This window comes from Bufo gargarizans, chromosome 9, assembly GCF_014858855.1.
Source record: "Bufo gargarizans isolate SCDJY-AF-19 chromosome 9, ASM1485885v1, whole genome shotgun sequence".
Lineage (NCBI taxonomy): Eukaryota > Metazoa > Chordata > Amphibia > Anura > Bufonidae > Bufo > Bufo gargarizans.
In genome coordinates, this window is record NC_058088.1 from 173,586,441 (window position 1) to 173,606,046 (window position 19,606).

General features: G+C 45.4%; 1 protein-coding gene across 4 annotated transcripts in view; it reads left to right on the forward strand.

Moving 5' to 3' along the window:
* Positions 1-19,606, forward strand: part of FLNA (filamin A) — a 118,103-nt gene that overhangs the window by 69,191 nt on the left and 29,306 nt on the right. For 3 of the 4 annotated variants that reach the window (XM_044268705.1, XM_044268706.1, XM_044268707.1), the window contains 23 exons: positions 182-259; positions 727-889; positions 2,336-2,536; positions 5,602-5,739; positions 7,872-7,998; positions 8,120-8,256; positions 8,403-8,596; positions 8,708-8,821; positions 8,894-9,037; positions 9,573-9,696; positions 10,874-11,034; positions 12,814-12,904; positions 12,990-13,159; positions 13,250-13,367; positions 13,658-13,920; positions 15,028-15,625; positions 15,718-15,891; positions 15,986-16,148; positions 16,303-16,463; positions 17,250-17,420; positions 17,499-17,622; positions 18,037-18,193; positions 18,665-18,854. In XM_044268705.1, coding sequence (XP_044124640.1) covers positions 182-259; positions 727-889; positions 2,336-2,536; positions 5,602-5,739; positions 7,872-7,998; positions 8,120-8,256; positions 8,403-8,596; positions 8,708-8,821; positions 8,894-9,037; positions 9,573-9,696; positions 10,874-11,034; positions 12,814-12,904; positions 12,990-13,159; positions 13,250-13,367; positions 13,658-13,920; positions 15,028-15,625; positions 15,718-15,891; positions 15,986-16,148; positions 16,303-16,463; positions 17,250-17,420; positions 17,499-17,622; positions 18,037-18,193; positions 18,665-18,854 — 3,961 coding nt within the window. Of the gene's footprint in view, positions 1-181; positions 260-726; positions 890-2,335; positions 2,537-5,601; positions 5,740-7,871; positions 7,999-8,119; positions 8,257-8,402; positions 8,597-8,707; positions 8,822-8,893; positions 9,038-9,572; positions 9,697-10,873; positions 11,035-12,813; positions 12,905-12,989; positions 13,160-13,249; positions 13,368-13,657; positions 13,921-15,027; positions 15,626-15,717; positions 15,892-15,985; positions 16,149-16,302; positions 16,464-17,249; positions 17,623-18,036; positions 18,194-18,664; positions 18,855-19,606 lie in introns of all 4 variants that reach the window. The other variant, XM_044268710.1, reaches the window with a different exon arrangement.

Here is a 19,606-nt window from a genome sequence, read left to right on the forward strand (position 1 = left end):
ATCATGTGTTTCAGCCGGACAAAAAACGTTGCACGCAATTTTTATTTTTTTGGCTAGCACTTGCACCGGATCCCTGAAATGGAGATGTGAACGTAGCCTTCTGTGTATAGGTTCAGTTGTTAGTCAGTAGGTGACCTACATGAAACGGGCATACGCAGATGGTTTATTCATTGTCTTTTAGGCTAAAGTCACTGCCAACAACGACAAGAACAGAACCTTCTCAGTGTATTACATTCCTAAAGTGACTGGTTTACACAAGGTAAGACTTGCGGGTGGGGATATATATTATATTTCTTTTATGCTACGTCCACACAGGATGCATTTGGGAGAATCGCCACCAAAATCTATGGCGGCACTGACTACAAACAGGAAAAAGTGGGTGCACGCTCCAGGGGAATCTACCTCTTACCCCACTCAATATAACCAGAAAACGGACGGCGCTCCGACAAGATGATGGTGAAAGGTTCCTTTAATCAACCATACGGTGCACCGTATGGTTGCTTAAAGGAACCTTTCACCATCATCTTGTCGGAGTGCCGTCCGTTTTCTGGAGATAGAGATATATTAGGGTTCCGTTCCGCGGCCCCGCAACAAAAAAATAGAACCTGTCTTATTCTTGTCTGCAGACACTGAGAAGAAAAGGCATTTCTATTATAGTGCCGGCCGTGTGAATGGACCCTTACTGTAGTGATTGACTTTAATGCCGTTCTCATTATCTTATTTCAGGTTACTGTCCTCTTTGCTGGACAGCACATTGCGAAGAGCCCATTTGAGGTGACTGTGGACAAGTCTCATGGGGATGCTAGTAAAGTCACTGCACAGGGACCTGGTCTAGAGCCTGCTGGAAACATTGCAAACAAAACCACCTTCTTTGAGATCTTCACTGCAGGTACGGAGGAACGCTTAGAGGAGAAATTGGCACCATAGTTTTATTTCTTTGCAGCTTGTGTGTCTATGGAAGCAGCTGTAGACTCCACTGTGATCTGATGCGTATGGCACTGTTGAAAGCTGTTAATCCTGTAGTCTATAGCAGCCAATTTACTAAGCATCTTAATCTAGGGCATCTTATTTGAACCAGCTGTCTCCTTTGAAAATCCATCCGAGTTCTCTGCAATCACTTCTTGATTATGAGCTGCCTTTTCAAGAAGCCAGGGCAGTAAATTAAGTGGCGGACCCGTGTACATGAAGTATAGTACACAAGAGAATACGGCTTTTCTCTGTACATTGATGATCTACCAATTTTTTTAATTTTTTTGGGGTTGAAGATTCAAAAGATGTGGTCTGAAAATGCAATTTTTTTTATTTTTTTGCGGGGAGATCCCTTGTCTCCTACATGGTTATATTCCTACTGTTTAAAGTGATGATCCGGTTCAAGGGGGAAAAAAAATTAATTTAGAGTCCATTCACCCGTCCACACTGATACTGGCCATGTATGTTCCACGTTTTGTGGAACGTACATGGCCAGCCGTATGATAGAAATGCCTATTCTTTCTGCGATTGCGGACAAGTATAGGACATTCTTCTTTCTTTTTTTTTTTTTTACAAAATTCCGGAACGGATGCAGACCCAGAACAGACGTGTGAATGAGCCCTAACTGGGGAAAGAACTGGACATCTGCATGGTGACCTCTTCATCTTAACTGCACTTGCACAGATTTCAGGCGTCTTTTCTGTCATCCAAGATCGCCGCACCTCAGATTAGCTGATGCATGTGAGCAGTGCTGCCTGATCCAACGGTGGCGGGGTCTCGGACTATCGGGTGGTCTGAGAAGCTGTGTGGATGGCAGAAGAGGAGCCTGGGAATTGGCGGGTGTGCAGCTAAAAAGATGAAAAGGTGTTTGTTTCCTAGTTCATGTAGATATAGATAGATATATATATATATATATATATATATATATCTATCTATCTATCTATCTATTATAATTTTTTATTTTTTTTCTAATCTAATGGTTTAGTTCCCCCTCCGCTGTGAAGCACGGGGATCCTTGGGCTAATCCCATCGTTTTCTATGGGATCATACCTTTCCATCCAGCATATTGCATGTCGAGCCGGACACAACTGATGTGTACTGCATGGATCCGACGTCTTTACATTGATGGCGCCGTACAGAAAAACTGAGCATGCAGCGTTTTCTGTCTGGTGCTATTTGACATCCGGCCGGATGGATGGGTATGATCCCATAGACTATGGCATCAGTTTTGGCTCTGTTCCTCTAAGGTTCCCCCTGCTTCACAGGCGAAGGGTAGCCAGACATGTGTAAGGTGCATTACTGTGACACTAGTTACTGACCTTCTGTTTGCAGCATACCCTCATACGGAGTCTGTTTTTCATTCTAGGTGCTGGTATGGGTGAAGTAGAAGTGATCATACAGGACCCAAACGGTCGGAAAGATACAGCAGATATGCAGCTGGAGGATAAAGGTAGCAGCACATACCGATGCACCTACAAGCCCACCATTGAAGGAGTCTACACCATTTATATCACATTTGGTGGTGTGCAGATTCCCAAGAGTCCTTACACCGTCACTATTGGTCAAGGTAAGAACCGCTTCCATACACGCAAGCGAAGCGTTGGCCTGAATGTAATCCTAAGGGCAGGTGGCCACGGGGCAGACTTGCTGTGGATTTGTTCATGGAATATCTGCAGCAGAATATGGTGTCGGGCAAGTTGAGGATTTGCACAAATCTGATTGACATGCTGTAGAGACATTCTGCACTGAAATTTACCTGCGGTGCAGATTTTTGAAATCCTGAGCATGTCCCCATTGTGTTGTGGATTTCTGCAGATTTTCTTTTTCCCCCATTGGCTTCAAAAGGGATGTTGTGCTCCGCGATTAAATGTAGTATTGCAGTGTGTTAACTGCTTGTCAACAGCAAAATCCACAATTGTGGTAGACCATCAATGTTAGATCAGTGCTGGGTCGTCTCTACACACCCACAATCTGTTTTTAATATTGATGGTTAGTGTTGAGCGAACTTCTGGTTTAAAATTCGGGTTATCTCAGAATTCCGCTACCACAGACCATAACTTATGGTCCAAGGTAGCCAAATCCATAACGGAATTCTTAGATAACCCGAGCCTTGTACCCCAAACTTAAACAGGAGTTCGCTCATCCCTGTTGATGACCAATCCTGCCGGGTGTCAGACCTCTGCCAATCAGCTGTATGAGATCTCCCAGCAGGAAGAGATGGCCCGCGCTCACTGTCATACAACTGATCGGCGAGGGTTCCTGAGTATAGGTCCTCAATATTAAAACCTGGACAACCCATTTAATGGCTGTGACACTTGTGTGAGAGCTGCAGCCTCCTGTGTCGATCTACCTGGAAAGGACAAAGCGGCAATCCTCTGCACCACTGCTACTAAGGAGGTGGACCGAGACCTTGAAGAGGCTTGTGCCATGTTTCAAACCGCTGATTGGTGGCATGTTTAAAATTGGACCCCCATTGGGCTGATATTGATTGATTCGGGCCCTTGCACATGACCGTATGCCCTCCGAGATATACGGTCTGAGCGGGCCATATGTCCCGGAGCAGCATTGATCATGCACGCGGGAGTACACGGCATCATAGATTACAATGATGCTGTGGAGGTCGGGCCGTCCGCGTGGCTTTTGTCCCGCACTCATAAAATCATATGAGTGCAGGACAGTAGCACCCCGGGCGGCCCGACCTCCACAGCATCATTGTAATCTATGATGCTGTGTACTCCCGCGCGCACGATCAATGCTGCTCCGGGACATATGGCCCGCTCAGACTGTATCTCAGAGGGCATATGGTCGTGTGCAAGGGCCCTAATTAATCAATATCAGCCCAATGGGGGTCCAATTTTCAACATGCCACCAATCAGCGGTTTGAAGAAGCATGGCACAAGCCTCTTCAAGGTCTCGGTCCACCTCCTTAGTAGCAGTGGTGCAGAGGATTGCCGCTTTGTCCTGTCCAGGTAGATGGACACAGGAGGGCCTACAGTGGTGTGCAAGGGCCCTTATTCTGAAGATCCAGGACATATTGAGGGTAAATGATCTTTGCAAAGAGGGCGGAGGGTTTCTCTCGTGCTTTCTTGTCCTCCTACAACATGTACTATAATGCTTGCTTGCCACCAGTTGTGTCTATCTCTTTTATAAATGTACGTTTAGCCTTGTTAGACATACAAATGTTTCCTATACAACTAGAAATGCCATTGGTTCTGTCCATTTGCACCTTCCTGCTACTTTGTTCACCTGCAGGCAACTTGGTGTGAAGGTTGCCGCATGCCTCCTGTGGTGCAGTCCCCTCCTCGCCACCAGGCATCGGTACCACCTTTCATCTAAGACACTGACTTCAATCTGATTCTCTCTCAATTTTCTGCTATAGAAATTTCTTGTTTTTTCTTTCTTTCTTTTTCTCGTGCCTTCATCTGGGGAGGTGGTCAGCCTGCTGGATCTCTCCTGTCTCTTGCTGCAGTGTCTTCTCTGCTAGTTTGGGGGACGTGAAGGATTTATGGTATATCTGCATGCAGTGTGCTGGAGGTCGTGTGCTAAATACATGTCTTATAGAAAATGTTATCTGTTTTGCACTTTAAAAAAAAATTATTTTGTTATATACAAAAATGTGCAAATTTTTAACCAAATGGTTATAGTTAATACGGTTGAAAAATTATATAAGTTTATAAAGTTCAACCAAGGGATAGGCGAGGGCGTGAATCCTAGAATACTTTGCAGCAAACCGATCTTGTAAGAATGACGCATGATTTTGGGATGTGTGTATTTTATAGATCATCCTTTTTGGTTAATCTTACTAGACACTGGATTGTTAGTGCAATGGCCAGATTTACAGGATCGGCCCATTACCTAATGTGCATGGGGGGGCTTCCGACCCTACACGGACGACCTACTGAGATATAAGCAGCTGAATTCCAGTATGCCTGAGCTCGGAATATAAGCTGTCACCAAAGTTGTCGGATAGCAGCCTACCCTTCTCTCCCAATTGAGAGCACATGCACCCTCAGTGTGTATGTTGGGAGCTGTCCGACGGCTCTCTAAGGCTACTTTCACATAGGCGTCTTTGCTGTCCGGTTTTGCTATCCGGCATGGGATCTCTAAGCCAAAACAAAAACGCATCCGTTAGAATAATACAACCGTCTGCATCCGCTCAGAACAGGTCAGTTTGTATTATATCGAAACTGAACATGCCGCATCTGGCACTAAAACCATTGTAAGTCAAAGAGCGCTGGATCAGTTTTTTTCAGACACGAAAAACATATCTGGTACCCATTGACTTTTGGTTTTGGTGCCAGATCTGTTCATGTCTGAGAAAAAATGGATCCGGTACCGTTGAATTGCATGGTTTTCGATGCCGCATCCGGCATTTTTCAGTTTGCCATGCCGCACACAAAGAACTGCTTGCAACAAACCGGAACAGAATGCATTCTGGTGCACTCCATTTCGGTTTGTTCGGTTTTGTCCCGATTGACAATAAATGGGGACAAAACCTGAGCTATTTTTATTTTTTTCTTATCTTCTGACGGATCTCAAAACCAGAGAAAAACGCAGATGTGAAAGTAGCCCAAGATGTGTAGTCGTTGTAAGGTTTTCTTTGACTCTAAAATGTCTGTACTGGTGTTCCAGCTTCAAATCCTAGTGCCTGTCGCGCTGTGGGCCGTGGCTTGCAGCCAAAGGGTGTGCGTGTAAAGGAGACGGCGGACTTCAAGGTCTACACCAAAGGAGCCGGAAGTGGAGAACTCAAAGTTGTGGTCAAGGGACCAAGTGAGTAAGATGTTGAGTCGGGCCGGCTGTTTCCTCTGGTATTGAAGTTCCTAATCTGTACGTGTAAAACAGTCTCTCCGGGGACTGTATGAAAATGAGAGGTCTACATCTGGCAAGGTGCCCTCTCCTGGCTGGTAGCTGAAGTACAATGAAGCCTTTAGATCCCCTAGCGATACAGGCCTCTACTGCGGCCGGGTCAGTCTGAGCTGCCGTTACCACCTCGTCCTGTCAGGAATTCCTTTGTCTTAACAGCCCGGAGCATTTAGTGCTGACCCTTCACAAATTCCAAGTTACTGTAGTTGGCTGGCCTGATCGCTCCCCAGAGGACAACCCTTCCCATTCCTTTGCTGGCTTCCATGAAACGCAGAGCGTCTGAAGGAAAAGTTCTTATAGGAAGCACTTTGGGGGTCATTTCTTAAGACCTGCGTTTTAGACCCCCTATAGGGGGTCTAAAAGCACCTACAATACGCCTAATATAAGCATATTTCTGGATAATAAATGCGCCCCCCCCCTTTGTTTTTTATATTTTTTTTTTGTTTTTTTTTTAGAGCCTCAATCTGTACATAAAAAAATAAAAAATAAAAAAATATCTAAAGCCATAGGAGTGAATACAGTAACTGTTCCAGGAGGCACATTTTTATATTAAAAACACAATTTTGTATATTCATATTCATGAACTGAGGAGCGCTTGGAAAGGGAATCGGTCACCAGTGATCTCCCTATCCAGCTGTTTGCATAGACCAGGCATGTCCAAACTGCGGCACTCCAGCTGTTGCAAAACTACAACTCCCAGCATGCCTGGATAGCTTACAGCTATTAGGGCATGCTGGGAGTTGTAGTTTTGCAACAGCTGGAGGGCCGCAGTTTGGACATGCCTGGCATACACATTTTTCTCTTGTTGGATCCGAGACTTTGTCCCAGAGTTGTGCTACTTTTTTTAATACAAAAAGTAGGCCTTTGGTGCAATGAGGGCATCGCCTTTGCTCTTGTTGCACCCAAGCTCCACTCCTTTCTGTGGCCAACCCTTCCTGCTTTGAGAGGGCCAGGCAGTGAGGGAGGGAGTGGAGCTTGTGTAAAACAAGAGCAACAAGGACTCCCTCGTTGCACCAAAGGTCTAATTGGCAAATTATGAAAAGTATGCTACCTCGGGGACAGTTTTTAAATCGGGTGACACACAGCTATGTCTATGCAAGCAGTTTGATAGGGACGTCGCTGGTGACAGATTTCCTTTTAAACATGCAGTGATCATGGCTTCATACTCCATAGAAGTCTCTTATTGGCGATACAATTCTGTCTCAAAGTAAGCAAACCTGGTGCCTGTCCTAGATAGTTTGAAATCTTCTATCAATAAAGTAACGGCAGCTTCACACAGTTCTTGGAGGAGGATTTGAGGCAGGATTTTCAGCCAAAGCCAGGAGTGGATTTAAATGGAATTGGAAATCTAAAGGCAGGACTCCTATGTCTTCTTGCTGCTGGATCCACTCCTGGCTTTGGCTGAAAAACCAGCAGGGAAATGTCTCAAAAACTGAACTGTCCGACTGAAGTACAGAATAGGCAGAGACTCTGTGCTGTAGGCACTCCATACACCCCTTATAGCACCAGATGACATTGTCCCCTTTAAACTGTAAGCGTTGCATGTGTCCGAGACCCTTCTGTGCCCTGTAGACACTTGGGAACGTCCTTTAGGTTACCAGACGATCATGATTGCACCACACAGTCGATTACATGAATTCTGGACAGTGAGGAAAGCTTTAAGGCTCATGCAGATGGCTGTTGATCGGCCATTCCGTGCATTGGGAACCGCACAATCTGTGCGGCTGGCACAGACTGATCCAGACCCGTTCAATATTTGTGGTGCAGAGGCATAGAAACCCCCACAGAAGTGCTCCGTAGTGCTTCGATTCTACACCGCACCTTCCAGATTGCAGACCCATGCACAAACTGCCGGTGCCCGTCTATTGCGGACCTGCTGTTTGTGGGATGCAATATGGGCACGGCCAGGAAACTGCTGTCTGCATGATCCCTTACAGTTCTTTCCACAAGCAAAGCCTCCATAGTTTATAGCCTTCACTTGGTTATTTGGCGCCAGTATATTCTGGGAACGCTTTATGAATGGAATCTGTTCTTCATAGAGGGAACAGAGGAACGTGTTAAACAGAAGGACTTGGGAGATGGTGTCTATTATTTTGAATACTATCCAGCAACTCCTGGAAACTACACAGTGACCATCACATGGGGAGGACAGAACATCCCGCGAAGGTCAGTAATAAACACCTGGTGCATGAGCTCTGGGATCCGTAGATGTATAGACCCTTAATATTAGGCCAGTAAAGCAAATTTGCATTATGTTTGTATATAAAATGGTTTTCTTTATCCTTAGTCCATTTGAGGTCAAGGTTGGCACAGAATGTGGGCAGCAGAAAGTACGAGCATGGGGTCCTGGCCTAGAAGGAGGCGTCGTTGGAAAATCAGCTGACTTTGTAGTTGAAGCTATTGGAGATGATGTGGGCACTCTAGGTGGGTTCATTTTGAAGTTCCCAGTAATGGGCATCCCTGTAACCAACTTGCAGATCCCCCAAATCTATGATGTGAAGGGGTTTGAAAACCTGTAGGACCCCTAGGCTGGTGTCGGCCCGTCTTATGTCTAAACTTCCTTTGTGCAGGGTTTTCTGTGGAAGGTCCCTCACAAGCTAAGATTGAGTGTGATGATAAAGGCGATGGGTCTTGTGATGTGCGATACTGGCCTCTGGAAGCTGGAGAATACGCCGTACATGTCCTGTGCAACAATGAAGACATCAAGCTGAGCCCCTTCATGGCAGAAATCAAACCAGCCCCCAAAGATTTCTATCCGGAGAAAGTAAGACTATTTTGGCCCCTTGATTGTAACCTGTTTATTGAAGTGGAACTCTTCAAGTGAAGCTCATGGTGATGCCTTCAGATTTTAAATGTAATGAATTTTTTCCTAAAGGTGAAAGCCTATGGCCCTGGTCTGGAGAAGTCTGGACTTGCCATCAATAAGCCAGCAGAGTTCACAGTTGATGCCAAACAAGGAGGAAAGGCGCCCCTTAAAGTGTCTGTGCAGGTAAGTAGCTGTCCTACCATCGGAAGCATTCAAGTTCCTGGAACTCTTTCTAACAGGGGTTATTTTTTTTAGGATTCAGAAGGAAACCCTGTGGACGTTACCACCAAGGATAATGGCAATGGAACCTACAGCTGCAGCTATACACCAAAGAAACCATTAAAACACACAGCTGTAATATCCTGGGGTGGAGTGAACATTCCTAATAGTCCTTTCAGGGTAAGTGTAGGAGCTAAAGGTATGTGCGCACACGGCGTGAAAATTACACACCTGAATCCACAATGAAATCTGCATGTTTTTAAAGGGCATCTGTCAGCAGTTTTGTACTTGTGAAACTGGCTGACCTGTTGCATGTGTGTCTGTCTCATCTTCATATGTGCCAGCATTGCTGAGAAAAATGAAGTTTTAATATATGGAAAAGAGCCTCTAGGAGCAACGAGGGCGTTACTGTTACACCTAGAGGTTCCGCTCTCTCTGCACTTTGAAAGGGCCAGGCATGCTACCAGTTTCCCTGCCTGGCCCTGTCAAAGTGCAGCAGGCGGCAGTTGCAGAAAGGGCAGAGCCTCTAGATTTAATGGTAACTGTCCCATTGCTCCTAGAGGCGAATCCGCAGGATGCCTCGAATCTGCTGCGGATTTAAAGTTCAGGCGTAACATCCTTGTTGTGAATTCACCCTGACTCGTAATGAACTGTATAAGTTATAAACTGGTGAAACATACTGGATAGTTAAAAAACCGTCATTTTCTGTTGTCAGATGACTATTGGTGCTGGCAGCCATCCCAACAAAGTTAAGGTTTATGGACCTGGTGTTGCTAAAACCGGCTTGAAAGCGCATGAGCCCACCTATTTTACTGTGGACTGTACAGAGGCTGGACAAGGTGAGTGACATGTAGTCGTTGGATCAGGTATGCACAACGTTTCTTGTCTAAGGGCTGTATTACCGTATCGGACATTAAGGGCATGTCTGATAGGTGGTGGCTCCAGGGCTCTCACCTTTTGGGAGCTATGGCTCCCGCTCCAAATGAGTGTCTAAGGCTACTTTCACACTAGCGTTTTTACTGGATCCTGCAGGGTTCAGCAAAAACACTTCTGTTACTGATAATACAACAATTTGCATCCATTAAGAACGGATCCTTGTTGTATTATCTTTAACCTAGCCAAGACGGATCCGTCATGAACTCCTTTTGAAAGTCAATGGGGGACGGATAAGTCTTTCTATTGTGTCAGAGAAAACAGATCCGCCCCCATTGACTTGCATTGTGGGTTATGACTGATCCGTCTTGCTCCTCATCCCTTGACAGTAAGAAAACCGCAGTTTGCACTCCGGTATGGGAACGGAATTCATTTTGGAGCATTCTGTTCAGTTAGGTTTTGTCCCCATTGACTAGGAATGGGGACAAAATGGAAGCGTTTTTTTCCCCCAGTATTGAGACCCTATAGTGGATCTCAATACCGGAAAGTAGTCTTGGTTTTACTTTGAGTTGCTAAAAAGTGTTTCCTTACTCCCATAAACTACAATAAAGATGGTCACCTGTGCACGTCATCCGCTCCGTCCTGGAGTGCCGCACATATGGGGGTCCCAGAAATGGCTGCAGTGGACCATTGTAACGTACTTGTCCCTGCTCCCGACGCAACATGCTATTTTTCTTTCTGACATGAAAAATACTCTTGCAATGACCAGACACAACAAGCATGTCTGTGACCAGATGGTTGGGGGCCACACAGAATGGAGTCATGTGGCCCCTGAGATGCAAGGTTGTGTACACCTGTGTTGGGTTATTTCTTCCATCTAGAAGGCCATATTCTCACGGTTGTATTATGGATCCATATGGCAGTTGCATGTTCATCAGGAAAGCTGCTGCCATGTCCATATTACCCTTGAGGGCTTTGAGTGGCTTTGCCCATAATGCTCTTTGTGATGTCTGTGTACGCAGGGAAGTCTTATTAAGTGTCCAAGTCGGTATGCTTGTAGGTTTCAGTCGACAACTACATCATCCACAATATGCTGCCAAGATGAGAGTAGTGATTGACTGTCCTGTACAAATCTCTCCTTAGGGGATGTGAGCATTGGAATCAAATGTGCTCCTGGAGTTGTGGGTCCAGCTGAAGCCGACATAGACTTTGACATCATCCGTAATGACAACGACACGTTCACGGTGAAGTACACCCCACCAGGAGCTGGAAGCTATACCATCATGGTTCTCTTTGCAGGCCAGGTACTTATGCTCGTCATCCGTCCAGTTAACGTCGCTCTGGGGAATCTGAATCTGGCTTCAGATGCCGTGTGAATTTGGCACAAAGGTCAATTTAGTTTAGTTTATCTTCTAAGGGACTGCATTGGGTTTTGGCTTTCATTTCCGACCCCGCACCCTTGAAGAGAACTGATCTCCTATACATGAGATTTATACGGGTCAAGAAACCTAGCGCTACGTCGTTGGCATCTTTTAAAGGGATATTCCATCTTCATCCCATTTAAAAGGGGTTTTCCGAGATCTTGATATAATGACCTATCCATTGGGTAGGTCATCAGTATCTGATCTGTGGGGGTCTGACACCCGGGACCCCTGCCAATCAGCTGTTTGAGATGGCAGTGGCACTCCTGAGCACAGTGTCCATACTTAGTATAGAGGCTGTGCTTGGTATCGCGCTCAGCCCTGTTCACTTCTATGGGGCAGAGTTGCGCCTAGGCCACGTGACCGCCCAACATGTCATCACTGGCATAGGGAAGGCTGCAGTGCTCACAGGAGCACCGGTGCCTTCTCGGAGAGCTGATCGGCGGGGGTCCCAGGTGCCGGACCTCCACCAATCAGATACTATTGGCTTATCCAGAGAAGAGGTCATCATTAGTAAAATCCCAAACCCCTTTCATGTTTGTGGATGGCATAGCGATGGTCTTTTTCCATAAACTCCAGTATAATGGGAGCTATGGGTGCAGCATTGCTCAGCCTGGTCGGCTGTTTTTGTGACTTTACCCGCTCTGACTAATGCATGAGGGTTTCTGATGAATGGCTGCGATCGGAATAACACTTTAACATGCATTTTTTTTAAGATTTGCTTCTTCCAGAAGTGTACTACAAGTAATAAGTTGCCCTGTATCATATGTATAAAAAATGGTAATGCAAAAGGGTGGGATTTGTGCAAATTAACCGGTGTATGTTTCCTAAGGGAATTGCAGGAACTGCCCCGAGGGCATGGCTTAGTGTGTATAAACCTTTGCCCTTTTTTTTTAACTTGGAAAAGGCTTTACACTTATTTTTTATTTTTTTAATAATACATTTTATTGGTTTTGTAGCAAAACAGGCTCCTGAAGTTGGAACTTTTTTTTTTTTTGTAGCCCTTCTCAATGCAGCGCATACAGAATCCGTATACCATGGATGCGGTGTACAGATCTGGTGTTTTGCAATATTCTCTGCAGTGAGCACGGGACTGGCAGGAGCCCACATCACTGCTGTCTGTCCTTGCTGCACTCGTCTGCATAGCATATCGGTGCAGGGATGCCCCCCACTGATATACTGTGCCAGGCTTTAGCAAAGGCAGTGCAGGCAGGCAGGGGCAGCTATGTCCTGTGCAGAGTTCCTGCCTGTTCTCGCCCCCTTTTGATGACAGGTCTGCCGGGCATCCCTGCACTGATGTCCTATGCAAACCTGTCAGTATAGAGGGCACAGGCATGAACTGTGTACTCCCACCAGTCCTGTACTCACTGCAGCATGGGTTGCAGAACACAGGATTCGTACACCACCTGTATGGCTACAGTGTACGGATTCTGTATGCACTGCAGTGAGAAGCGCTACAGATAGGCATGAACTTTGGGGGCCTGTTTTTGCTGCAAAACCAAGAAAATCTAAAAATATATAAAGGTGTAAAGGCTTGTGTACACTGTGTCCCAAATGACATTGGCAAGTGTTTGTTTTGTAAAACATCTGCCATCGGTGGATGCCACGGCCACCAGTGTTTTACGTGTGTATCTTCATGTCTTCTTTTTGTTTTTCCTTCAGGCCACACCAATGAGCCCCATCCGCATTAAGGTTGACCCATCTCATGATGCTAGTAAAGTGAAGGCAGAGGGGCCAGGACTGAACAAGAGTGGTAAGCTATAGTGGTAGAAGATTCGTCTTGTATTACTCTTCTAGAGTGGCTTCAACAAACCACATTTTGCATTTTTATTTCTTAGGTGTTGAAATCGGCAAGCCTACCCATTTCACAGTGAACACCAAAGCAGCTGGCAAAGCGAAACTAGATGTGAACTTTACCGGCCCGGCCAAAGGAGACGCTGTGAAGGACTTTGAAGTCATTGACAACCTTGACAGCTCGTATACTGTCAAATACACACCAGTGCAGCAGGTAACGACCAACGTTTAGGTAGTGTACTGACGTTACAGGGTTTTGTTACTGTTGCCAGATGTTCATGGGGGTTTTTTGGTTCCTTTTCAGGGTAATATTGGTGTAAATGTGACCTATGGAGGAGACCATATTCCCAAGAGCCCATTCCCTGTTAACATTGCCCAAACTCTGGACCTCAGCAAGATCAAAGTTTCTGGACTTGGAGACAGTATGTATCATGCACAGAACTGAACGTGGAGATCCAAATTTTTTATTTTTATTATGAGTCATAAGCACCTATTAACGCTAAACTTGCCTGTACCTGTCTGTTATAGACTATTACATTTGTAGGCTCTCCTTATGGAGAGATTGGATCATAATTTTATTGTATAGTATGCCTGTCTTCAAAAAATCTTATGGATCAGTTGAGGTCTTCAGCAGGTTGCCTATGCACTGTATGTACTGATCTGTGTGTTTTTAGTTTTTTGTGCTGGACATTGACCTTTTTTTATTCTTCAGAGGTGGAAGTTGGAAAGGACCAGGAGTTTACAGTGAAGTCTAAAGGTGCCGGAGGACAAGGCAAAGTGGCTTCTAAAATCACCGGCCCATCCAACAAATCTGTTCCTTGCAAAGTAGAACCAGGTCTGAGTCCAGATAATAGCACTGTGAAGTTCATACCTCGGGAAGAAGGACCTTACGAAGTGGAGGTTACATACGATGGAGTACCAGTACCCGGCAGTCCTTTCCCTGTTGAAGCAGTTCCACCAACAAATCCTTCAAAGGTGAGTACTTAAAGGGATTGTCTCATTTAAAACACTGGTGGCATATCAGTGTGTGTGTGTCTGACCTCTAGGGCCCTCTCCTGACTCCAGAACAGGTCTTTCCCCCAAAAGTGAAGGGGAGAGTCTCTCAATGCTATCCATTCTCTTCTATGGGTATTTCTGGCAGTCGCAGAACTCTATGGAGCTCCCCAAAACCGCCAGCTATTTTATTTTTTAAACTCCCATGGAAGTGAATGTAGAGTGTGCAGAGCGGTCCTTCACTTTCAGGGGCACGTTCTGGAGATGGTTGCAGAACCCATTATGATCTGACTTATGCCACCAATGTCTGAGATACATTGCCAATAGTCTATGGTGTTGCACTGCGACACGACAGTCGCAAAAAATCAATTTGAAATACATTTTTCCCTGACTGTCGCAGTGCAACACCATAGACCATCATTATAAATATTGTTGCGCGACATCATTTGCAGTGTAGTTGTGCCCTAAGTGTCGCTCGACAAATGTAGTCGTGTAGACCTAGCCTTAAAGGGAACCTGTCACCAGGATTTTGTGTATAGAGCTGAGGACATGGGTTGCTAGATGGCCGGTAGCACATCCGCAATACCCAGTCCCCATAGCTCTGTGTGCTTTTATTGTGTAAATAAACCGATTTGATACATATGCAAATTAACCTGAGATGAGTCCTGTATGTGAGATGAGTCAGGGACAGGACTCATCTCAGGTTCATTTGCATATGTATCAAATCTGTTTATTTACACAATAGAAGCACACAGAGCTATGGGGACTGGGTATTGCAGATGTGCTAGCGGCGATCTAGCAGCCCATGTCCTCAGCTCTTTGCACAAAATCCCGCTGACAGGTTCCCTTTAAGTATAAGTATAATTGATAAGATTTTTTATTATACTGTATTGGAGTTCACATTCAACAGAATTTTTGTAGAAATGTCTTTCATGGTCCCATTTTAACTGAATGAGGCTTGCTGAAATCTATGCTTGCTACCATAACTCTGCTATTCGGATGAATGGAACGTTTTTTGAGAACTTGGAAATGGTGAATTGTCCTCCATGCCTTGATTTTTACTAACTTTGTATTTTATGTGTGCTTTAGGTTAAGGCTTATGGGCCTGGGCTAAAGGGAGGAAGTGTAGGTTCTCCAACCCCATTCACCATAGACACTAAAGGTGCTGGCCAAGGAGGACTTGGATTGACTGTTGAAGGTCCATGTGAAGCGAAGATTGAATGCCTAGACAACGGCGATGGAACTTGCTCTGTATCCTATTTGCCTACTGAACCCGGCGACTACAACATCAATATTCTTTTTGCCGATACCCATATACCGGGATCTCCATTCAAGGCGAAGATTGAGCCTTCCTTTGACCCGACCAAGGTGACTTGTTCAGGCCCTGGTTTAGAACATGCCCAGGTTGGCGAAGCTGGCAAATTTAACGTGGACTGCTCCAATGCTGGCAATGCAGAGTTGACTATTGAAATAATTTCAGACACTGGCATGCAGGCTGAGGTCCATATCCAAGACAATGGAGATGGAACATATACTATTACCTATATTCCACTTTACCCTGGAATCTATACCATTACTATCAAATATGGTGGTCAAATGGTGCCCAACTTCCCCAGCAAACTGCAAGTGACTCCAGCAGTTGATACATCTGGTGTTAAGGTGTTTGGACCTGGAGTTGAAGGAAAAGGTGCGAGAACAAGTTATTTTTTTCTTTTTTGGTTTGGGTGTTGACATGACATTTGCTTTTAAATATTTATTTATTTTTTTCCTTCCTTGCAGGTGTTTTCAGAGAAGCAACTACAGAATTCAGTGTGGATGCCCGGGCTCTGACCAAAAATGGAGGTCCACATGTCAAGACCAGGGTATCCAATCCTTCTGGCAATTTCACTGAAGCCTACGTACAGGATAATGGGGATGGTACATACAAAGTGGAGTATACTCCTTATGAAGAAGGTGAGGTGTTTTATGCAGTTACTCATCATAGGACCATGCTGTTGGTAGCTTGGTAGGATATGGTTTTACTTATTGGTGTTTTCTATCCACTTAGGTGTTCACTCTGTAGATGTGTCTTACAATGGAAGTCCTGTACCCAAGAGTCCATTCCGGGTTCCCGTGACAGAAGGTTGTGACCCATCTAGAGTCCGAGTCCATGGTCCTGGTATCCAAAGTGGAACAACAAACAAGCCCAACAAATTTACTGTGGAAACAAGGTGATTTCTCCATCATATATTCGTATATGGTTATTTGAGGACCAGGATTTCTAGTAATTTTTTGGGAAAGGCTTTTGTGCTGAAATACCCCACCAAGTTTTTTGGGTTTTTTAATTGGTGTATAACTGCTGGAGGCTTTTTGTTTCTCTTCTAGGGGTGCTGGTACAGGGGGTCTCGGCTTGGCTGTTGAAGGTCCATCTGAAGCAAAGATGTCCTGCACAGACAATAAAGATGGCAGCTGCTCAGTGGAATATATCCCATATGAGCCTGGCACTTACAGCCTTAATGTCACATATGGTGGACACCAGGTTCCAGGTGAGACTTGAGTTTTGAGTGCTATAGGGTACAACCACCTGGTGTGTTCATGTCACGGTTTAGCACGGCCGTGGTCTGTATTGTATGGAGTCTGCCCTGTGTCCATTAAACAGGTTATTGGGATTTTCATATTGATGTCCTACCAGGATCCCTGCTAATTGGCTGTTTAAGGAAGTCGCTGCGCTCTCCGGAGCTACCGTGATCACCACACTCCTTACAGCTCACCAAGCGCAGCCCCATTCACTTGAATGGGGCTGAACTGCGTCTACTGTCGGCCTTGTGACTGATAGGCCAGTGATGCCATTGTATAAGAGGTCGTGGCCTCTTCAAACAGCTTATTGGTGGGGGATGCATGGTGTTGGACCCCTACTGATCCGATAGTGATGACTTATACCGAGGATAGGTTATCAATCTGAAATTCCTGGATAACCTCTCTAACAATACAGACCGACTAAACAGCGCAGTCGTAATTAGTCTGCTGCAGCTTGTACAGCCATAATGCAACCGCTTTATGACCTTGCCGTATGGTCACACCCTTAACCTAACTAAAACTGATGGAAACTTGCTCATGGCCTTGTAAAATAGTCTTGCAGGTGTTTCTCTCACTTCAAATGTTTCAAGGGGTCATGTATTGAAAATGTGAAATTTCTGTTTGCACTGAGATGAGTGGGGTCAAGGTGGAAGACGAGACTTGTTGGGATTTTGGCTTTCCTTAATTGATGTACTTTGTTTCTCTGATATTACTATATTTGCACCTGCATCACTGATGCCTTTACGATTTTGCAGGCAGTCCATTCAAGGTTCCCGTTACTGATGTCATCGATAGCAGCAAGGTGAAATGTTCTGGTCCTGGACTGAGCCCAGGTCTTGTAAGGGCAAATGTCCCACAGTCCTTCAGTGTAGACACAAGTAAAGCAGGGGTTGCTCCATTGCAAGTTAAAGTCCAAGGTCCAAAAGGTAAGTTGCTGCAGAGACGTAAATGCAGTTCTTTTCTTTGTGTTCCTGGTGGGTATTTTCAGCTCATTTGTTTTGTAGGAATTGTTGAACCTGTGGAAATTGTTGACAATGGAGATGGAGTTCAGACCGTTAACTATGTGCCCACCCGTGAAGGACCATACAACATTGCAGTTCTGTATGGAGATGAAGAAGTGCCACGCAGGTTAGTTAGGCTTCTATCTCCATGACAAGTGAGAGATGTTAATATCTGATAGAGGTACAAGTTCTGCCATCCTACCAGTCAGCTCTTTAAAGAGGCTACAGCGCATGGTTGAGAGTTGTGGCCTCTTTACAATACCACGCACAGCACCATACATTGTGTAGTGGCCGCGCTTGACATTGTAACTCTGTCGTCTTCACTTGAATGGGCCTGAACTTCACAAAGGCCATTTGACCAATGGAGGTGAAATCACAGGCAAAGTAAGAGGCAGTGCTTCCACCACCCCTTCAATCTGCTAATTGGTGGCGGTGCTGGGAGTCAGATGGCTCATCAGTATACAAAGCCTTTAATCCTTGCTTGCCTATAATCTGTGTGAAGAATAATAAAGTATTTTTATTGTCCTCCATTTCTCTGTAGTCCATTCAAAGTAAAAGTTCTGCCCACTCATGATGCCAGTAAGGTAAAAGCTAGTGGCCCAGGATTGGATAAAACCGGTGTCCCTGCCAGTCTGCCTGTGGAATTTACTATTGATGCCAAGGATGCTGGAGAGGGTCTCCTTGCAGTTCAGATAACGGTAAGTGTCGTGACTTGTAGCGCGGGGCACAGCATATCAAAAATTGTGAACACACCCTGTAATGGGCTTTGAGTTTTTATGCACCGAAGACCACCTATTGTAATGGGGTCACGATGGATTTCATCTTGGTGTCAAGCACTATCCTTACTGTGCCTTCAGAAATGCCCAATGGAAGGGACTGTAAGGCGGTGTTCACATCTGCATCGGGAGCATCCATTATTTTTGCACTGTGGCAGAACCCAATGGACACCTTTTAAGTCACTAGGGGTCTGTTGGTCGCTGCTGGTGTCCATTGTGCATGGATATGGTTTATGATGAAGCCATGATGCAGATGTGAACAGAACCCAAGATGCGCTCTGGCGATTCTAGCATCCGGATCCTCTGGAGATTGACAGAAGCTCAACTACTGGAAATAAAAGTTAGTATAAAGACCCCATTAGCTCAATGCTAAATGTATTCATTTATTTCCAGGATCCTGAAGGAAAACCCAAGAAGGCCACTATCCGTGACAATCAAGATGGGACTTACACTGTGTCCTATGTGCCTGACATGACTGGGCGCTACACTATTCTCATCAAATACGGAGGCGATGAGATTCCATATTCACCTTATCGCATCCGTGCCGTGCCAACAGGCGATGCCAGCAAATGCACAGTGACAGGTAGGCGATTCTTTGGTTGTATATGGTATTCCACCCTCTAATAAAGATCAGGTGCCTTGATTCTTCCGTATATGACCTACCTTGAAAGCAGTTTAAAGGGGTTCTCCGGGCTTTTAATATTGACAACCCATCCTCGGTATAGGTCCTCAATATCGGATCTCACACCTGCCGATCAGCTGTACGAGGAGATGGCGCATGCAGTTGGCACGTTCAGTCTTCGCTTCCTGCCCACCGCTGCAGTCTATGGCAAAGCTGCAGCCAACGGGAAGAGAGGCTGCACGGCATACAGCTGATCGGCGGGGGTGCTGGATGTTGGACCCCTGTCGATCTGATGTTGTTCTATCCTGAGGATAGGTTATCAATATTAAGAGCCCGGAGAACCCCTCTAAGTCCTGTATGGCCAAACGTAGGAGGTCCACAACAGAATATCTGGCCAAAATCCCCACCAAATCGTGTGGATTTTAGTACAGAAATTGCCCCCGATATTCTAAAGGGTGAAATTCACAGTAACAAATTTGACCTGCTGCGAGTTTAATATCTACCACCCGTGTCAATCTGTACGTGGAATCCAATTCTGTCTGGGTGGAGTTTTGTTTAAACCTCATCCACTATGTGGCTACTGTATCTGCTGCGGTTCTTCGCAGAAAATTCCAGGTTTACTCTACTGTGGCCATACATTCGAGCAGCAAATGCAGTTTGAGAAGGTCCCATTTTGCAGAGTACTGGATCGTGTAGTCCCGCTACCTGAGCTA